At 43.5% G+C, this 17,559-nt stretch overlaps 1 protein-coding gene across 2 annotated transcripts in view; it reads left to right on the top strand.

Annotated features, from left to right (window-relative positions):
- The window catches only part of zup1 (zinc finger containing ubiquitin peptidase 1), a 44,644-nt gene that overhangs the window by 17,420 nt on the left and 9,665 nt on the right, over window positions 1-17,559 (top strand). For both annotated transcript variants that reach the window (XM_085997374.1, XM_085997373.1), the window contains 5 exons: window positions 1,220-1,329; window positions 8,321-8,489; window positions 12,914-13,102; window positions 15,187-15,352; window positions 17,289-17,452. In XM_085997374.1, the coding sequence (XP_085853500.1) occupies window positions 1,220-1,329; window positions 8,321-8,489; window positions 12,914-13,102; window positions 15,187-15,352; window positions 17,289-17,452 (798 nt within the window). The remainder of the gene's footprint in view (window positions 1-1,219; window positions 1,330-8,320; window positions 8,490-12,913; window positions 13,103-15,186; window positions 15,353-17,288; window positions 17,453-17,559) is intronic.

Raw genomic sequence — 17,559 nt, 5'->3', positions numbered from 1 at the left:
CATTTCCTTCAACTAAACATCAAGAAGACTAAAGACATCTTTTTCAGCCTCTGCCATAAACTCTGCTCCCTTTCCAGTGCCTCCATCCTCTTCCCCAACCACTCACTCAGGTGGAATCAGAACTTGCAGAGCATTGGCTTCCTGATCAACCCAGTTTGAGCTTCAAACCATTTTATCCATCACAAAGACCGCTTATTTCAATCTCTGCCACATTGCACCTACCTCACTCCCACTATCACCTATGTAAACTTGAGGTGATCCAAAACTTGGCTGCCCGTGTCCTAACTTGCACCAAGTCCCGTTGCCCTATCACCCCTGTGCTCGCTGACCTACATTGGCTCCCAGTTAAGCAACGCCTCAATTTCAAAATTCCCATCCTTGTTTTCAAATCCCTCCATGACCTCGCCCCTCCCTATCTCTGTAACCTCCTTCAGCCCCACAACCCCCCGAGATATCTGTGCTCTAATTCTGCCCTCTTGAGCATCCCTGATTATAATCGCTCAACCATTGGTGGCTGTGCCTTCTGTTGCCTAGGCCCCAAGCTCTGGAATTCCCTGTCTAAAACTCTCTGCCTCTCTTTCCTCCTGTAAGACGCTCCTTAAAACATACCTCTTTGACCAAGCTTTTGATCACCTGCCCTAATTTCTCCTTGGCGTCAAATTTTTTGTCTTATAATATTCCTGTGAAGTGCCTTGGGACGTTTTACTACGTTAAAGGCGCTTTATAAATTCAAGTTGTTGTAAGGCCTATTTCTTATCATTTCTCCAATTGGACATCTGTCTGGTGTTCAACAGGCAGAAAGGTCTGTAACTGTATCTGATCTGATTAGAGGCAGTTCTGCTTATATAATTGTCAAATTTCTGGTGTTTTGCGACTTCTTTCTGACTATATAGAATGATGTTTTGCTAGAAGCAGAGTGAAGGAGCAGTTTCTGAATAGAAATTTTCAAGTTACGGTAATAGTATGTAAGGGCAGGAACAAGCATTTTGAGTGACTGTATAATAAATTGTACACTATATGCACAATGTTCCTGTTATAAAACAACATATCTTCTTACTTACAGGAGCAAATTAATGGAGTAACTGCTAATATATATGTAAAACTGGATTATTATTTTAATACAGGATGTTAAAATATACCTATTGAGAATGTTGTGCTGCTTATATATATTTAATATTTGTATTGGGATTGTCTGTTTCTTCTACTGATTTGTCTCTAGAATGTGCCCTGGCTGATCGTCAATTTGCCCAAAGACTACAGGAAGATGAAGAAAAACAAAGAAGGCTTTTTGAGACAAAAGGAGAGCGGGAGGAATTTCAAAAACTTCAGGTATTTGCCGAAAACTCTAGATAGATCCTTGATTTTCATTGTTCACTTGTCGCCAACATCTGAAAATGCAGTGCTGTCTCCAAGTACATCAATTTATTTGAATGTTTCTAAAATTTTCTGATATATATGATTGTACCATTTTGGAATCTTTATCTATTTGGCCATGAATAGATTTTGTTTCGGTTAATGTTATGACATTCCCTGCTGCAGCAACTGACTTTCCTCCCTGTTCCAAACACAAGGCCCTCTGCCAGTGAGTGGGCCTGCGGCAAGTTAGCATCTGGCCTATGTACATGACCTGAACTTGTAATCATGATGGCTATAATGATCTTGCTATGAAGTTTGATTCAGCTTACAAAGGGCTTACTAAGGCCAGAGATACATAAGCCATTTAGAATGTTGTTTAGGTTGGGTCATGTCTAATGCCCTCTTGAAGGACTACAAGAAGTCAATCCTCACTACCACCTCTGCAATCCCGTTCCCTCTGAGAAAATTAGAAATGCCAAACATTCAACTTCACTCCCAGCTTTCTCAATTTAAATGGGTTGTCACTAGCTCAATTTGGCCCAGTTACTTCAAACAATCTATCCACTTGTACATTACTGATACCCTTTATAATTTTAAATACCTGAATCAGATCCCCTCTAAGTCTGTATTTCTAGTAAATCCAAACTGAAGGCATAAAGTCTATTTTCATGACTTCGACTGGGGATTATTCTTGTTGCCCTTTTTTGTATCTCTCTCGAGCCAGTGTCCATATTACAAATTTCAGGTCTGCCTTAGATACTCTCTTGGATACAGCAGTGCAGATCTACTCCATAAGCAGTCCAAGCATCTTGCGTTTAGGACTGCCCGCACTCCCCAATATCTTATCTAATAATATATAGCACAACCTGGGGGTGTAACACTAGGACCCCTTGTGATCTGATATCCGGTCTTTCACATGTGCCCTCACGTGCGCTTCGCCAACCTTTAAGTAGGTGGACTGAAACAGTTTAATGGGGTGAAGCTCGATACAGATCATTAGCTGCTTTAGTTTACAAACAGCAAGTGAATACAGTTATAACTAAACATCAACTTAACTAACTTCAGATCCAACCTTATTAACAAAAAGTGCATTTTTTATTAATTATCAGCAGGCTCACTTAACTTTTTCTGGGCAACCTTCTGGTTTTGACCAGTTCTGAGTTCCAGATGAGTGAGTTTCCTCTTGCTAGGCCAGGCTCCCTTCCCAGACCTAACTGGATTGATTGCTTCATGTGTATCCCTTTTCCTCCCTGTGTTACCAGGAAATGTAAGGTCTGCCAGGGTGGTATGGGGAAAGGTAAAGCAAGAAACGAGTCTGGGGGAGGGAAGGGGGGGAGAAGGCAGAACGGGTTAGAGAAAAAGAAAGACTTGCATTTATATAGTGGCCTTCACGACCTCAGGACGTCCTAAAGCACTTTACGGCCAACAAACTTTTAAAGTGTAGTCACTGCGGTAGATAATTTGTGCACAGCAAGATTCCGCAAACATCAATGAAATAAATGACCACACAATCTGTTTTAGATGTTGATTGAAGGATAAATGTTGATCAAGATGCCCGGAGGACTCCCCTGCTCTTCACAGAGTCACAGAAACCCCACAGTGCAGATAGAGGCCATTTCGGCCCATCGAGCCTGCACCGACACATATCCCACCCTATCCCTGTAACCCCACCTATTTAATCCCCCTAACACGAAGGGTCAATTTATCATAGCCAATCAACCTAACCCGCACATCTTTGGACTGTGGGAGGAAACCGGAGCACCCGGAGAAAACCCACGCAAACACAGGGAGAATGTGCAAACTCCACACAGACAGTTGCCCGAGGCCGGATTCGAACCCGGGTCTCTGGCGCTGTGAGGCAACAGTGCTAACCACTATGCCACCGCCAGAGACATGGGAAGATGGAGAGGGAGTGGAAGAGGGGAATGGAGGAGGAAAAAGAAATACAAATCTACTCTGCAAATAACATTGCAACAAACAATGGTTTGTTTTGGAATGTAAGCTTAAATTCTTCAACTCCAAACATTTTTGCCTACAGCTTATGAACTGTTTAAAAATTTTCATTAATAGCATTTACAGAAATGTCTGGTGACAGCCTCCAGCAGTCTCTTTAAGGACTACTGGTTTGGCTGCTAAGTGCATTAAGAAATTGACCACAGCATGCACGGTGCAAATAAATTTTGCAATGGAGGCCTGAAACAGGCGTTCTACCCCATCTTTTCATCTGCAAAGGGCCTAATGCTTGTTTCAGGTGCGTGCCCTAGACACCTATACAGGAGCCTTTACCAATATGGTGGGAGGTGCACTTCGGACGCGGAATGTACATGCGCACAGTCTGCCATATTGGATGCTTGGGTGCCTGTTTTACGCCTACATAACGGACATGACAGCAACAAATTTTTAGGCCATGATTTTTATTAAGATATAGATAAATTTTTGTAACAAAATATTAACTCTTTACAAAATTATAATCTTTTGAGACAACAACATTTTGGCCATACTAAAGGTTACTCGGTTGGGAGTAAATACCCCTTAAATTCCACTTTAGTTACTAATTTACTAGATCATTGGGCGATGAGTACACCAGAACAGCAGACCATTGGACATGGCACAGCAACTGGGGGAAGCTGTGTTTATAACCAGAACAGCATGTTCTTCTTGACCTTTAGTACCTCAAAGAAGTGGGAGCATATTGGAGAAAGGTTAACTTGCTCTCATCAGACTTGCTCTTTGCTTGATTATTTTTCCATATACATATCTGTCTATAATATATTAAGTACTTTCCTGTAAGTGTTCTACTTATTTCTGGTAACACTTTCCGCACCGCACATTGTTGATTGTTTCAAGCAGCCTATTCGCAGAGTCACCATGAGCAACTCCACAGGAGACCTGCATGTAATGTATATTAAAAGTCTTTGAATACTGTTGGGGGGGATGACTCATCAGGGGAAGGCAGCAGCAGCCAACTTCCTGGCACCATGGGTGGCTCTGCTGCACAGGCTGGAAGGAAAAAGAGTGGAAGAGCTATAGTGATAGGGGACTCAATTGTAAGGGGAATAGATAGGCGTTTTTGCGGCCGCAATCGAGACTCCAGGATGGTGTGTTGCCTCCCTGGTGCAAGGGTCAAGGACGTCTCGGAGCGGCTACAGAACATTTTGGAGGGGGAGGGTGAACAGCCAGTTGTCGTGGTGCACATAGGCACCAACGATATAGGTAAAAAACGGGATGAGGTCCTAAAAGCAGAATATAGGGAGTTAGGAGGTAAATTTAAAAAATAGGACCTCAAAGGTAGTAATCTCAGGATTGCTACCAGTGCCACGTGCTAGTCAGAGTAGAAATAGGAGGATATTTCAAATGAATACGTGGCTAGAGGAATGGTGCAAGGAGGAGGGATTCAAATTCCTTGGACATTGGAACCGGTTCTGGGAGAGGTGGGACCAGTACAAACGGGACGGTTTGCACCTGGGCAGGGCCGGGACCGATGTCCTAGGGGGAGTGTTTGCTAGTGCTGTTCGGGGGGGTTTAAACTAAAATGGCAGGGGGTTGGGAACCTGAGCATGGAGACAGAGGAAAGAAAAACGGGGATAAAAGCAAAAGATAGGAAGGAGAAAAACAAAAGTGGCAGTCAGAGAAATCAACGGTTTAAATCAAACGTGGCCACAGTAAATAATAATTCTAAGAGCGTTAAAACAAGCCTGAAGGCTTTGTGTCTTAATGCGAGGAGCATTTGTAATAAGGTGGATGAATTGGCTGCGCAAATAGAGGTAAACGGATATGATTTGGTTGGGATTACGGAAACATGGCTCAAGGATGGCCAAGACTGGGAACTCAACATCCAGGGGTATTCGATATTCAGGAAAGATAGGCAAAAAGGAAAGGGAGGTGGGGTAGCATTACTGGTTAAAGAAGGGATTAATACAATTGTAATGAAGGATATTAGCTCTGATGACGTGGAATCTGTATGGGTAGAATTGAGAAATACAAAGGGGAAAAAAACATTAGTGGGAGTGGTATATAGACCTCCAAACAGTAAGGCGGAGGTTGGGGATGGCATTAATTAAAAGGGAAATTAAAGAAGCGTGCAATAAGGGCACAGCAGTCATCATGGGTGACTTTAATCTACATATAGATTGGGCCAACCAAATTAGTAACAATACTGTGGAGGAGGAATTCCTGGAGTGTTTACGGGATGGTTTCCTGGACCAATATGTCAAGGAACCAACCAGAGATCAGGCCATCTTAGACTGGGTATTATGTAACGAGAAAGGATTAATTAGCAATCTTGTACGAGGCCCCTTGGGTCGGAGCAATCATAATATGATCGAATTCTTCATTAAGACGGAGAATGTAGTAGTTGACTCAGAGACAAGGGTCCTCAATTTAAATAAAGGAAACTACGATGGTCTGAGGAGCGAGTTGGGTAGGATTGATTGGGGAATGGCACTCAAAGGGTTCACAGTGGATAGGCAATGGCAAACATTCAAAGACTGAATGGATGAGCTACAGCATTTGTTCATCCCAGTTTGGCATAAAAATAAAACAAAAAAGGTGACTCAACCGTGGCTAACAAGGGAAATTAGGGATAGCATAAGATCCAAGGAGAGGACATATAAATTGGCTAGAAAAAGCAATAATCCTGAGGATTGGGAGCAGTTTAGGAGTCAACAAAGGAGGACAAAGGGATTAATTAAGAAAGGGAAAATAGAATATGAAAGTAAGCTTTCAGGGAACATAAAAACGGACTAAAAGTTTTTATAGATATGTGACGAGAAAAAGATTGGTGAATGCAAGCGTAGGTCCCTTACAGTCAGAATCAGGGGAATTTATAATGGGAAACAAGGAAATGGCAGACCAACTAAATACATACTTTGGTTCTGTCTTCACAAAGGAGGACACAAATAACCTCCCAGAGATGTCGGGGAACATAGGGTCTGATGAAAGGGAGGAACTGAAAGAATCAGTATTTGTAGGGAAATGGTGTTAGGAAAATTGGGACTGAAGGCTGATAAATCCCCAGGGCCTGATGGTCTACATCCCAGGGTACTTAAGGAAGTGGCCCGAGAGATAGTAGATGCATTGCTGGTCATCTTCCAGAACTCGATAGACTCTGGAACGGTACCCATGGATTGGAGGGTAGCTAATGTTACCCCACTATTCAAAAAAAGGTGGTAGAAAAAAAGCGGGGAATTATAGACCGGTAAGCCTGACATCGGTAGTGGGGAAAATGCTGGAGTCTATTATAAAAGATGTAATAGCAGAGCACTTGGAAAGCAGTGACAGGATCGGACAAAGTCAACATGGATTTACAAAAGGTAAATCATGCTTGACTAATCTACTGGAATTTTTTGAGGATGTAACTGGTAAAAATAGATAAGAGAGAACCAGTGGATGTGGTGTATTTGGACTTTCAGAAGGCTTTCGATAAGGTCCCACATAAGAGATTAGCGTGCAAAATTAAGGCACATGGGATTGGGGGCAAGGTATTGACTTGGATAGAGAACTGGTTGGCGGACAGAAAGCAAAGAGTTGGAATGAACGGGTCGTTTTCCGAGTGGCAGGCAGTGACTAGTGGGGTACTGGAAGGATCGGTCCTAGGACCCCAGCTGTTTACAATATATATTAATGATCTGGACGAGGGAATTGGATGTAATATCTCCAAATTTGCAGACGACACAAAGCTGGGTGGGAGGGTAAGCTGTGAGGAGGATGTCGTGAAACTCAGTACGATTTGGACAGGTTGGGTGATTGGGCAGAAACATGGCAAATGCACTATAATGTGGATAAATGTGAGGTTATCCACTTTGGTGGCAAAAACAGGAAGGCAGATTATTATTTGAATGGCAATAGATTGGGAGAAGGGGAAGTGCAAAGAGACCTGGGTGTTCTTGTGCACCAGTCGCTGAAGGTAAGCATGCAGGTGCAGCAGGCGGTTAAGAAGGCAAATGGTATGTTGGCCTTTGTAGCAAGAGGGTTCGAGTACAGGAACAAGGATGTCTTGCTACAGTTGTACAGGGCCTTGGTGAGACCGCACCTTGAGTATTGTGTGCAGTTTTGGTCACCTTACCTGAGGAAGGACGTTCTTGCCATGGGAGTGCAGCGAAGATTCACCAGGCTGATACCTGGGATGGCAGGAATGACGTATGAGGAGAGATTGTGTCGATTGGGCTTATACTCACTGGAGTTTAGAAGATTGAGAGGGGATCTCATCGAAACCTATAAAATTCTGTCATGTCTGGACAGACTGGATGCAGGAAGGATCTTTCTGATGGCCGGGGAGTCCAGAACCAGGAGTCATAGTCTAAGGATAAGGGGTAAGCCATTAGGACTGAAATGAGGAGGAACTTCTTCACCCAGAGAGTGATGAACCTGTGGAATTCTCTGCCACAGAGGGCGGTGGAGGCCAGTTCATTAAATATATTCAATAAAGAGTTGGATATATTTCTTGAGGCTAAAGGGATCAAGGGATATGGGGAGAAGGCAGGGACAGGGTACTGAATTTGGATGATCAGCCATGATCTCATTGAATGGCGGGGCGGGCTCGAGGGGCCGAATGGCCTACTCCTGCTCCTATCTTCTATGTTTCTATGTTTGTGTACAATGTACATATCTTTTAACTGTCACACTTGCTTACTGTAACACTTTTCCCCATCACATTTTCCCTGTCACAGTTATAAAGCAGCATATTCTCTGAGCCAGTGTGAGCAATATAGTGTGCACTGCAGCAACTCCCCAAGGCTTCTTCGACATCACCTCCCAAACCCGCGACCTCTATCACCTAGAAGGAGCAGGGCAGCAGGTACATGGGAACACCATCACCTCCAAGTCACACACCACCCTGACTTGGAAATTATATCGCCGTTCCTTCATCGTCGCTGGGTCAAAATCCTGCAACCACCCCCCCCACCCCCAATTTCCAGTCAGCCGTATACCCAACTGGAATTTTAAAGTTATTTTCTCCCTCCAGAGACAGTATGGGTTAGATAATCGTGGAGGATACAAACAACAGACAGTGCACAACATGGAGAGGGCTGTGGCACGGGGTCAGATGAATCCTGCTGAGTACCAACGAAGGAGAGCAGAATTAATGGAGACATTAGCAGTGGGAGAAGATGATGGCAGAACTAGGACTTCAGGTATGATTGCTTCTTCATTTGCTTTGAATTGAATGTTCTGAAATCCTAAGCAGAATCTTGCTTCATGACTGATATTCGAGAGGCCACTGCAGCAGTAAAGCAGATTACTTTTTGATTCAGAACCTATGTTCTAAGAATCATTTTCATTGTTTGAAGCACAATATTTTTTTACAGTTTCCATGTTTGTTGGGACTGAATTTGCAGTCGGCGGCTTCCTGCGAGCGGATGCCACCATCCGGCAAAAAATCTACGAACTTACCTTCTGCCTCGGGATCCACGGAGACTCGCGCTCCTAGGCCTCTATGCGTAGACGTTGCACAGAGGTCCAAGTACCCCAGGGGCGCAGGCATTTTGCAAGCGCCCCTGGGATCAGGTGGGCCGACCCAATGAATGACAGAAGGAAATCCCCATTCATATTTATGGAGCTTCTGTATGGAATCCTAAGTATGAATGGGAGTACCCCCAAAAATACCTCTGCACTTCATCATATAAATAAAAAAAACCATCACATATTTAAAATTGATTAAAATGGCATTTAATTAAATATTTAAAACAAAAATTTAATTTTTTGAAAAATAAATTTGCATGTTTTAAAGGGGCTAAAAAACACTACCCTCGACCGTGTCAGTTCTATCTCCCGCACTTCTGCCCTCACCCCTGCCCCTTCCTCCCGGAACCACGATAGGGTTCCCCTTGTCCTCACCTTTCATCCCACCAGCCTCCACATTCAACGGATCATCCTCCGGCATTTCCGCTACCTCCAAAGTGATTCCACCACCAAACGTATCTTCCCCTCCCCTTTCAGCATTCCGCAGGGACCGCTCCCTCCGAGACACCCTAGTCCACTCTATCACCCCAAACAGCCCTTCCCCTTCGCCTGGCACCTTCCCATGCAAGCGGAGGAGATGTAACACCTGCCCCTATACCTCCGCCCCCCCCCCCCCCCCCTTCCCACTGTCCAGGGCCCCAAACACCCCTTCCAGGTGAAACAGCGATTTACTTGTACTTCTCGCAATCTAGTATACTGTATTCGCTGCTCACGATGCGGTCTCCTTTACATTGGGGAGACCAAACGCAGATTGGGTGACCGCTTTGCAGAACACCTCCATTCAGTCCGTAAGGGTGACCCCGAGCTTCCGGTCGCCTGTCATTTTAATTCACCGCTCCATTCCCACTTGGACCTCACCGTCCTTGGCCTCTTGTATTGTTCCACGGAAGCTCAACGTAAACTCGAGGAACAGCACCTCATCTTCCGATTAGGCACTCTGCAGCCTTCCGGACTCAATATCGAGTTCAACAATTTCAGATCATAACCTCGGCCCCTATTTCATTTTTTCTTGTAATTTTTCCACTCCTTTTTCCCCCCCCCCCTTTTTGTTTCTCTCTCACACCTGGCCGCTATCTCTTGCCCTGCCAGTACACTTTACACCTAATCTCAGCCTATTACCATCTCATCTAGCTTCCAATACCTTTTATTGTCTCTTTTACTTCTTTTGTTTCTTTTGTCCGATCGCAGCCCTGCCTCCGATCTATCTTCTTTTTTTTCCAGTTTTGAAGAAGGGTTCGACCCGAAACGTCAACTCAAATTTCTCTCCACGGATGTTGCCTGACCTGCTGAGTTTTTCCAGCATTTTCTGTTGTTATTTAAAAATAAACTTACCTTATTTCACAGGTTTTTAAATGTATAAATTATTGAGAGAAATTTATTTTTCTGTTTTTTTTAAAAAAAAAACTCTTACGCTGGTAAAAGCAGGTCTTATGCCTGCTTTTACCAGGCGTAAGAATTGCACGGGCATTCGCTTCCACCTCTCCGCCCGCGGATGTCCTTTTCCTGGGGATGCGGAGGATCTGTCAAGAAAATTCTTCACAGATCTCAAGTTCCGGGTTTTAGCACATGTGCAGTGCATGCCTAAACCCGGAACTTGCGAGGCCTTTACGGGCGCGTTTGCACCTTGTACGCACCCATAGGGGCTGCAAATTATGGCCCATTAGAACTAAAGGCAAAATATTAAAATAGAAACATAGAAGATAGGAGCAGGAGTAGGCCATTCGGCCCCTCGAGCCTGCTCCGCCATTCAATGAGATCATGGCTGATCATCCAAATTCAGTACCCTGTTCCTGCCTTCTCTCCATATCCCTTGATCCCTTTAGCCTTAAGAAATATATCTAACTCCTTCTTGAATATAATTAATGAATTGGCCTCTACTGCCTCCTTTGGTAGAGAATTCCACAGGTTCACCACTCTCTGGGTGAAGAAATTCCTCCTCATCTCTGTCCTAAATGGCTTACTCCTTATTCTTAGACTGTGACCCCTGGTTCTGGACTCCCTGACCATCGGGAACATCCTTCCTGCATCTAGTCTGTCTAGTCCTGTTAGAATTTTATAAGTTTCAATGAGATCACCTCTCATTCTTCTAAACTCCAGCGAGTACAAGCCCAATCCACCCAATCTTTCCTCATACATCATTCCTGCCATCCCAGGTATCAGCCTGGTGAATCTTCGCTGCACTCCTTCCATAGCAAGAACATCCTTCCTCAGATAATCTGACCAAAACTGCACACAATACTCAAGATGTGGTCTCACCAAGGCCCTGTACAACTGCAGCAAGACATCCTTGTTCCTGTACTCAAACCCTCTAGCTACGAAGGCCAACATACCATTTGCCTTCTTAACCTCCTGCTGCACCTGCATGCTTACCTTCAGCGACTGGTGCACAAGGACGCCCAGGTCTCGTTGCACTTCCCCTTCTCCCAATCTATTGCCATTCAGATAATAATCGGCCTTCCTGTTTTTGCCACCAAAGTGGATAACCTCGCATTTATCCACGTTATATTGCATTTGCCATGCTTCTGCCCAATCACCCAACTTGTCCAAATCATACTGGAGTTTCTCGGCATCCTCCTCACAGCACACACGCCCACCCAGCTTTGTGTCGTCTGCAAACTTGGAGATATTACATCTAGTTCCCTCGTCCAAATCATTAATATATATTGTGAATAGCTGGGGTCCAAGGACCGATCCCTGCGGTACCCCACTAGTCACTGCCTGCCACTCGGAAAAAGAGCCGTTTATTCCAACTCTTTGCTTTCTGTCTGCCAACCAGTTCTCTATTCTAGTCAATACCTTGCCCCCAATCCCATGTGCCTTAACTTTACACGCTAATCTCTTATGTGGGACCTTATCGAAAGCCTTTTGAAAGTCCAAATACACCACATCCACTGGTTCTCCCTTATCTATTTTACCAGTTACATCCTCAAAAAATTCCAGTAGATTAGTCAAGCACGATTTACCTTTTGTAAATCCATGTTGACTTTGTCCGATCCGGTCACTGTTTTCCAAGTGCTCTGCTATTACATCTTTTATAATGGACTCTAGCATTTTCCCCACTACCGATGTCAGGCTTACCAGCCTATAATTCCCCATTTTCCCTCTACCACCTTTTTTGAATAGTGGGGTAACATTAGCTACGCTCCAATCCATGGGTACTGTTCCAGAGTCTATCGAGTTTTGGGAGAAATGCAGACTGCACCAGGTTGAGCTAAACTGTTACACAATAGAACTTGTATATACATTATCATGGTGTTGTCTATGGTTAACTTAAGAACAGGGCCAACAATAGCCTGGACTAATAAGAAATACTGACTTGCATTTGTATAATGGCTTTCATGACCTCTGGACATCCCAAAGCACTTTACAGCCAATGAAGTCCTTTTGAAATGTAGTCAATGTTGTAATGTAGGAAACGCGAATTTGCACACAGCAAGCTTCCACAAACAACAATGTGATAATAACCGGATAATTTGTTTTTAGTGATGTTGGTTGAGGGATAAATATTGACCTGGATACTGGGAATAACTCCTCTACCTCCTTCGAAATAGTGTCATGGGATCTTTTACATCCACCTGAGAGGGCAGATGGGGCCTCAGTTTAACGTCTCATCTGAAACAAGATACCTCCTAACAGTGCAACACTCTCTCAGTACTGCACTGGAGTGTTGGCCTAGGTTTTGTGCTCAAGTCTCTGGAGTGGGACTTGAATCCACAACCTTCTTGCTTAGAGGTGACCGTGCTACCACTGAGCCATAGCTAACACCTAATAGGAGCTAGATGAGAATTTCTATAGTTTTAACTGCCATAAATTGCTTTTAATAGAAAATATTTATCTATAGGGTTAATATAATTTTGAATTTGCTTAAAACTTAAAATATAGCCAGTGCTTGAAAAGAAGTTCATTGCATTTCCTTTAACTGTGTGATCACAAATAAAACTATTTTGGGAAATGCATTGCTGAATTTCAAGTTATCAATGGGTTCAGAATTGCTTTAAACGCTATATAAATTTTGACTAAAAGCAATTTATCTAGTCTAGCGTAAGAACTGAGCTCCATTCCTTTGTACTTATTGAACTGTGTTCATGTTTTACAGGTCTAATGAGGGCTCTAAATGAGTATTATCAGGGAAATGGTACAGAAATAAGGCACGTGTTTCTGTGTGCAGAAACCGATCACTATCATGCGTCTGTAGGAGACAAAGGCTGGGGATGTGGATACCGAAACTTTCAAATGCTTCTTTCTTCACTTATGAAGATGGAACAGTATAAGCGTGATTTACATGGTACAGATATTATTACACAAAAACGTTACTGTTATAGGATGGTGAGATCGGGTCATAAACACTTGGGCCTAGAAATTCAGTGGGCTGCGCCACCAGTTAGCGCCCAAAGAGGGCACTCGGTGGCTTTAGCGCCACTGGCCACACCTCCCGCGATATTTAGCGGGGCGCTAATGGCGGCGTTAGCCTGTAGCGCTGCGCCGCCACCGATGACGTCATCGGTGTGCGCAGCGCCCCGCTCCCGCCCCGATCACCATATTTGGTCGCACCCGCCTCTTTAACGCCGGTCGCAAATCGCGACCAGTTCACAGGGCCTACCTGTGGCGGTAGTGGCGCAAGTTAAGGTGGAGGTGCGGGGCGGCCGCTTTTTCGGCAGCCGCCTGCCAGCACCTCCGTCCCCGGCCTCCTTAAACCCCCCCCCCCCCCCGGCGGCATTGCCGGCTGTTTCCCGAGAGCCCGGCACTTTTCCTTGGTGCCGGGCTCATTTGCCGGCACTCGCGAGCGGGGCTCGCGCTGTTGCAGGCACCTCCCCCTTAACAGTGGGAGGAAGGCCTGCAGTACCGCAGCGTGTGGCGCTGCGGCACGTTGCGCTGCGATAATCAGTTTCAGCGCCCCAAGCGGGACGCGGGGAGCCTCGAGTAGCGGCCCGCTTCCGTTTGGGGCACTGAAACTGAATATCGGGATGGTGCTAGTGGCTCCACTCGCAGCGGTAATTCCGGCGCCCAGGCGAGCTTGGTGCCCCAAACGGGGCCCAACTGAATTTCTAGGCCTTGGTTCGCTAAACTGGCTCTCAGTATTTATTTGTAACTCGGTAATCCTAGATCACAATCAAGCATATGAGGGAGAAGGGAATAGAGGGTTATGCTGATAGATTTAGATGAGGAAAGACTGGAGGAGGCTCAAGTGGAGCATAAATGCCGCCATGGACTGGTTGGGCCGAATGGCCTGTTTCTGTGCTGTATATCCTATGTAACAATTGTGCTTTTCCTGTTTTCCTTATTGGCCTCATGTAATACTGTGCTAATTTTCTTGTATATTTCAGGAGACTATTGCATTATGATAAAATGCTAAATAGTAAAGAACTGTAATCTATCAAATGTATCTCAAAGACTTGAATCAGCTTTTTACATTATTTAAATCGTGCATTTGACTGTTGCCCTAGTTTAGATTCTGGGAACAAAGGTAGCCATTTGGATTGGTTAGAAAACAATGAGAGCCCAAAACCTGCCAAATAGTTTCTATATATAAATAAATATAAAATTCCTTATGTAAATGGCAGCGTTAGTTTCTTCACAAAAAGTTATGAAATAGTGGTTTTAGCACTTGAAACTGTTTGGTTAGAAAAAGCTAAATACTCTTTTTACCCTGAGCTACAGCTCTGTAACATACCACAGTTTGTAAACCCTACTTCTGTGAACTTAAATGCATTTAGGAAAGGAGGGGCAAGGGGAAAAGACTTGAGGAAAAATTACAAGAGATGGGGGGAAAAGTGAAGAAAGATATCCATCTATATTGCACCTTATATACAATAGCTCACTTTAAAATGCAGTGACTGCTGTGTAAGCAGACGGGTTAGCCATTTTGCACAAAAACACTCATGAGATGAATGACTAACTAATAATCTATATTTTGGTGGTGGTGCTTCAGGGAAGTAATGTTTGCCAGGGCCCCAGAAGAGCGCTGGTCATCTTCAGATAGTGCTATGGGATCTTTAATGCCCACCAGAACCAGCAGGTGCATCATCCACAAGGCAGCAGTTCCAACAATGTAGCTCTCTCGCTCAGTACCGCATTGAAGTGTCAGCCTAGATTATGAGCTCAAGTTCTGGTGTGGGATTTTAACCCATAACCTTTTGACTCCGAAGGCAAGTCTATGTATATAAAAAAACAAACTAATACACACAAAGCTTTTGAGTAGGACTTTTTCTGTACTCTCTAGATGTCAAATTTTTGGCCATTGTCCAAAAATTGGAATGAAGGAAGTTAGCAGTTTAACTTAGGATTATATACTTGTATATTTGAACAAATGTCCTCTTTAAAATTTGGATGGACAGTTGTAAACATGTTTTAACAACTTCTTTCTTTTAGACATTGTAATCCCTTGCATTCCAAAAGTCCAGTCTATGATGGAGGAAGCGTGGAAGGATGGTTTTGATCCTCAAGGTGCTGCCTATTTTAAAAATAAACTGCGGTGCACTCGAGCTTGGATTGGAGCAACAGAAATCTATTCTTTATTGACCTTTCTAAGAATAAAGTTAGTATGAGTTAACAATACTTTGGATTGATAAAAAATTAATCTCTTAAAAATTATCTCGTGGCACTTGTAACACTAGCTTTTCAACCAGTTGCTTGCTGGTTGGAGTTCTAGAGAAACCTGATGCTCAAATTCACTTGTAATGATTAAGAGATCAAAATTGGTAGTTGCAGTATGACAGCACCATTAAAGTGCTATCCAATCCCCAACCGAATTAATGTACATATCCATTCCCCCAATTGAAGTGTTTGCACAGCAGGCTAAAGACATTGGGAATTGCAGCTGAATATTTCAACAGTCCAATAATGAGCAAACATTTATGTTTTGCAATGAATAGCGTAGTTGTGTTTTTTTAACTAGAACATTCAATCCCTGTTCCGGAATTCTGAAACCAGCAGAGCTGGTAGACAGAGGCGGCTTTTGGATAGTATGGTGTTTCAAATCAAGACGGAGGGAATAAACTGATGTTGTTTTTCTCTTTCTCTACCACTTTTCTGCCTCCCCATGGTACCTGGGTGACAATGCACTGCCATTTGAAAGAGTTGGTAGAATTTACAAGTTGGCGCATGAATTCTACAACGTTACTAAAGCTTACTAAAGAGTTCTATGTGGATGAATTGGTGTGTTGGTCAAATAGGTGAATGTTGGTGATAGAGAATAAAATAATTTTTAATTTCGGACCCAGTGTCCCTATCAAGCATTTCTAGCACTTCAAATACAGCATGTGTCGAATGCAGAGTAAAATTGCTTCTATTCTGCCCACCATTGTGCCTTAGAGTACTGCAACGGTATGAATTTTTAAATTTCCCTCACTACTTATCCTGATGGACTATGAATGATATTGGCAAATTAAGCAGTTTTGGATCTGTGCTCGCTGGAAACTAGATTGAGCACTGAAACTTGTGTAGACTCCCTACAGCTAACAGACCCAAATCCCAGAGGGAAAATGCAAGTATCCTTATCTACTTGATCCCCCAAGAAAAGTGACGAACGATGTGTTGTTACAACTCAAAGGAAACCTGAATTACCTGTTAGTTTTATAGTACTAGAAACATGAAAATACTGCTTGCAATAGTAAAAGCCTCAAAAAAGGATACTGCATTATTAAATCATTTCATATTGTGTAGATAGGGTGATGTGGTAACGACCCATGTCTATGCACTCAAAACATTGACATGATATTGTAATAACTTCATGTGAAATCAAAAGCAATTAGAGACCTACCTTGTATATAATGACACCCATGATCTCGCCATATTGATATCTGTTTCAAAGATGTACCTACGCCTTTCTGAAAATGATTTGGTTTGCTTTCAAATTCTCATTATGTTCACTGAATACCATTGACCCAGAATAGAGGTGACAGTGTTTTTAGGTTGTTGGGTAGTATGGAGTTTTCAAAAATATTTTTGAAATCTCTGGGTCATTTGGTATCTTAGAATTGTTTGAGCTGTTCTCCTTGTAGGTTCAATCCATGATCTATGCTGAGTCAGCTGTTCTCTGGGGGGGTGATAAACCTGGCCTCCCTGTCCCTGGGGAGGGGAAAAACACCAGGGATTCTATTCCTGATCAGCATCAAGCTGGAATAGCACACATCCGGATGTCAGGTGAGGACAGGAGTAAACGCAACTGTGATGCTCCCCAGGATCAATTGGGCTGCCAGCACTCGATGTCTAAATTCAGATAATAAATGGCTACTTGGAAGAGGGCTCCTTGTACATGTGGAACCATAACTCAACATTTCTGGGAGAAGAGAGGTAAAAGAGGAAATTGGAGGGAAAATTACAAGAGAAAAAAATCAAACTAATAGGAAGCATAGAAGAATACTGTTGGCTGCTCCTATTTAAATCTACCAATCAAACATTTTTTTCCCCTGTGGTGTTAGAATAAGTTGTAACTGATCACTTTGGTTAGCTTTAATCCATGTGTTCTCTAGGTGTCAAATTGTTGATTTTCACCATCCCACTGGACCATCAGACACACATCCTCGTTTGTTTGAGTGGCTAAGGCAATACTATTCTTCAGGCAGGGATGCAGGACTACGGTTACAACCCAGGGTCATATGGACAAACAAACCACCAATCTATCTACAACACCAAGGTAAAAAAAAACTGACATGATTACTAGTGTTTCCCAGCTTCCTTTCAGTGATGTGTACTTGATGTACAGGGAGAAGCTAGGAAAGTCTACACCTTTTTTATACGTAC

Source organism: Somniosus microcephalus, chromosome 9 (assembly GCF_052327205.1).
Source record: "Somniosus microcephalus isolate GS21.2 chromosome 9, FLI_Smic_1.0, whole genome shotgun sequence".
In the NCBI taxonomy this organism is placed as follows: Eukaryota; Metazoa; Chordata; class Chondrichthyes; order Squaliformes; family Somniosidae; genus Somniosus; species Somniosus microcephalus.
This window is presented reverse-complemented; position numbering and strand designations above follow the sequence as displayed.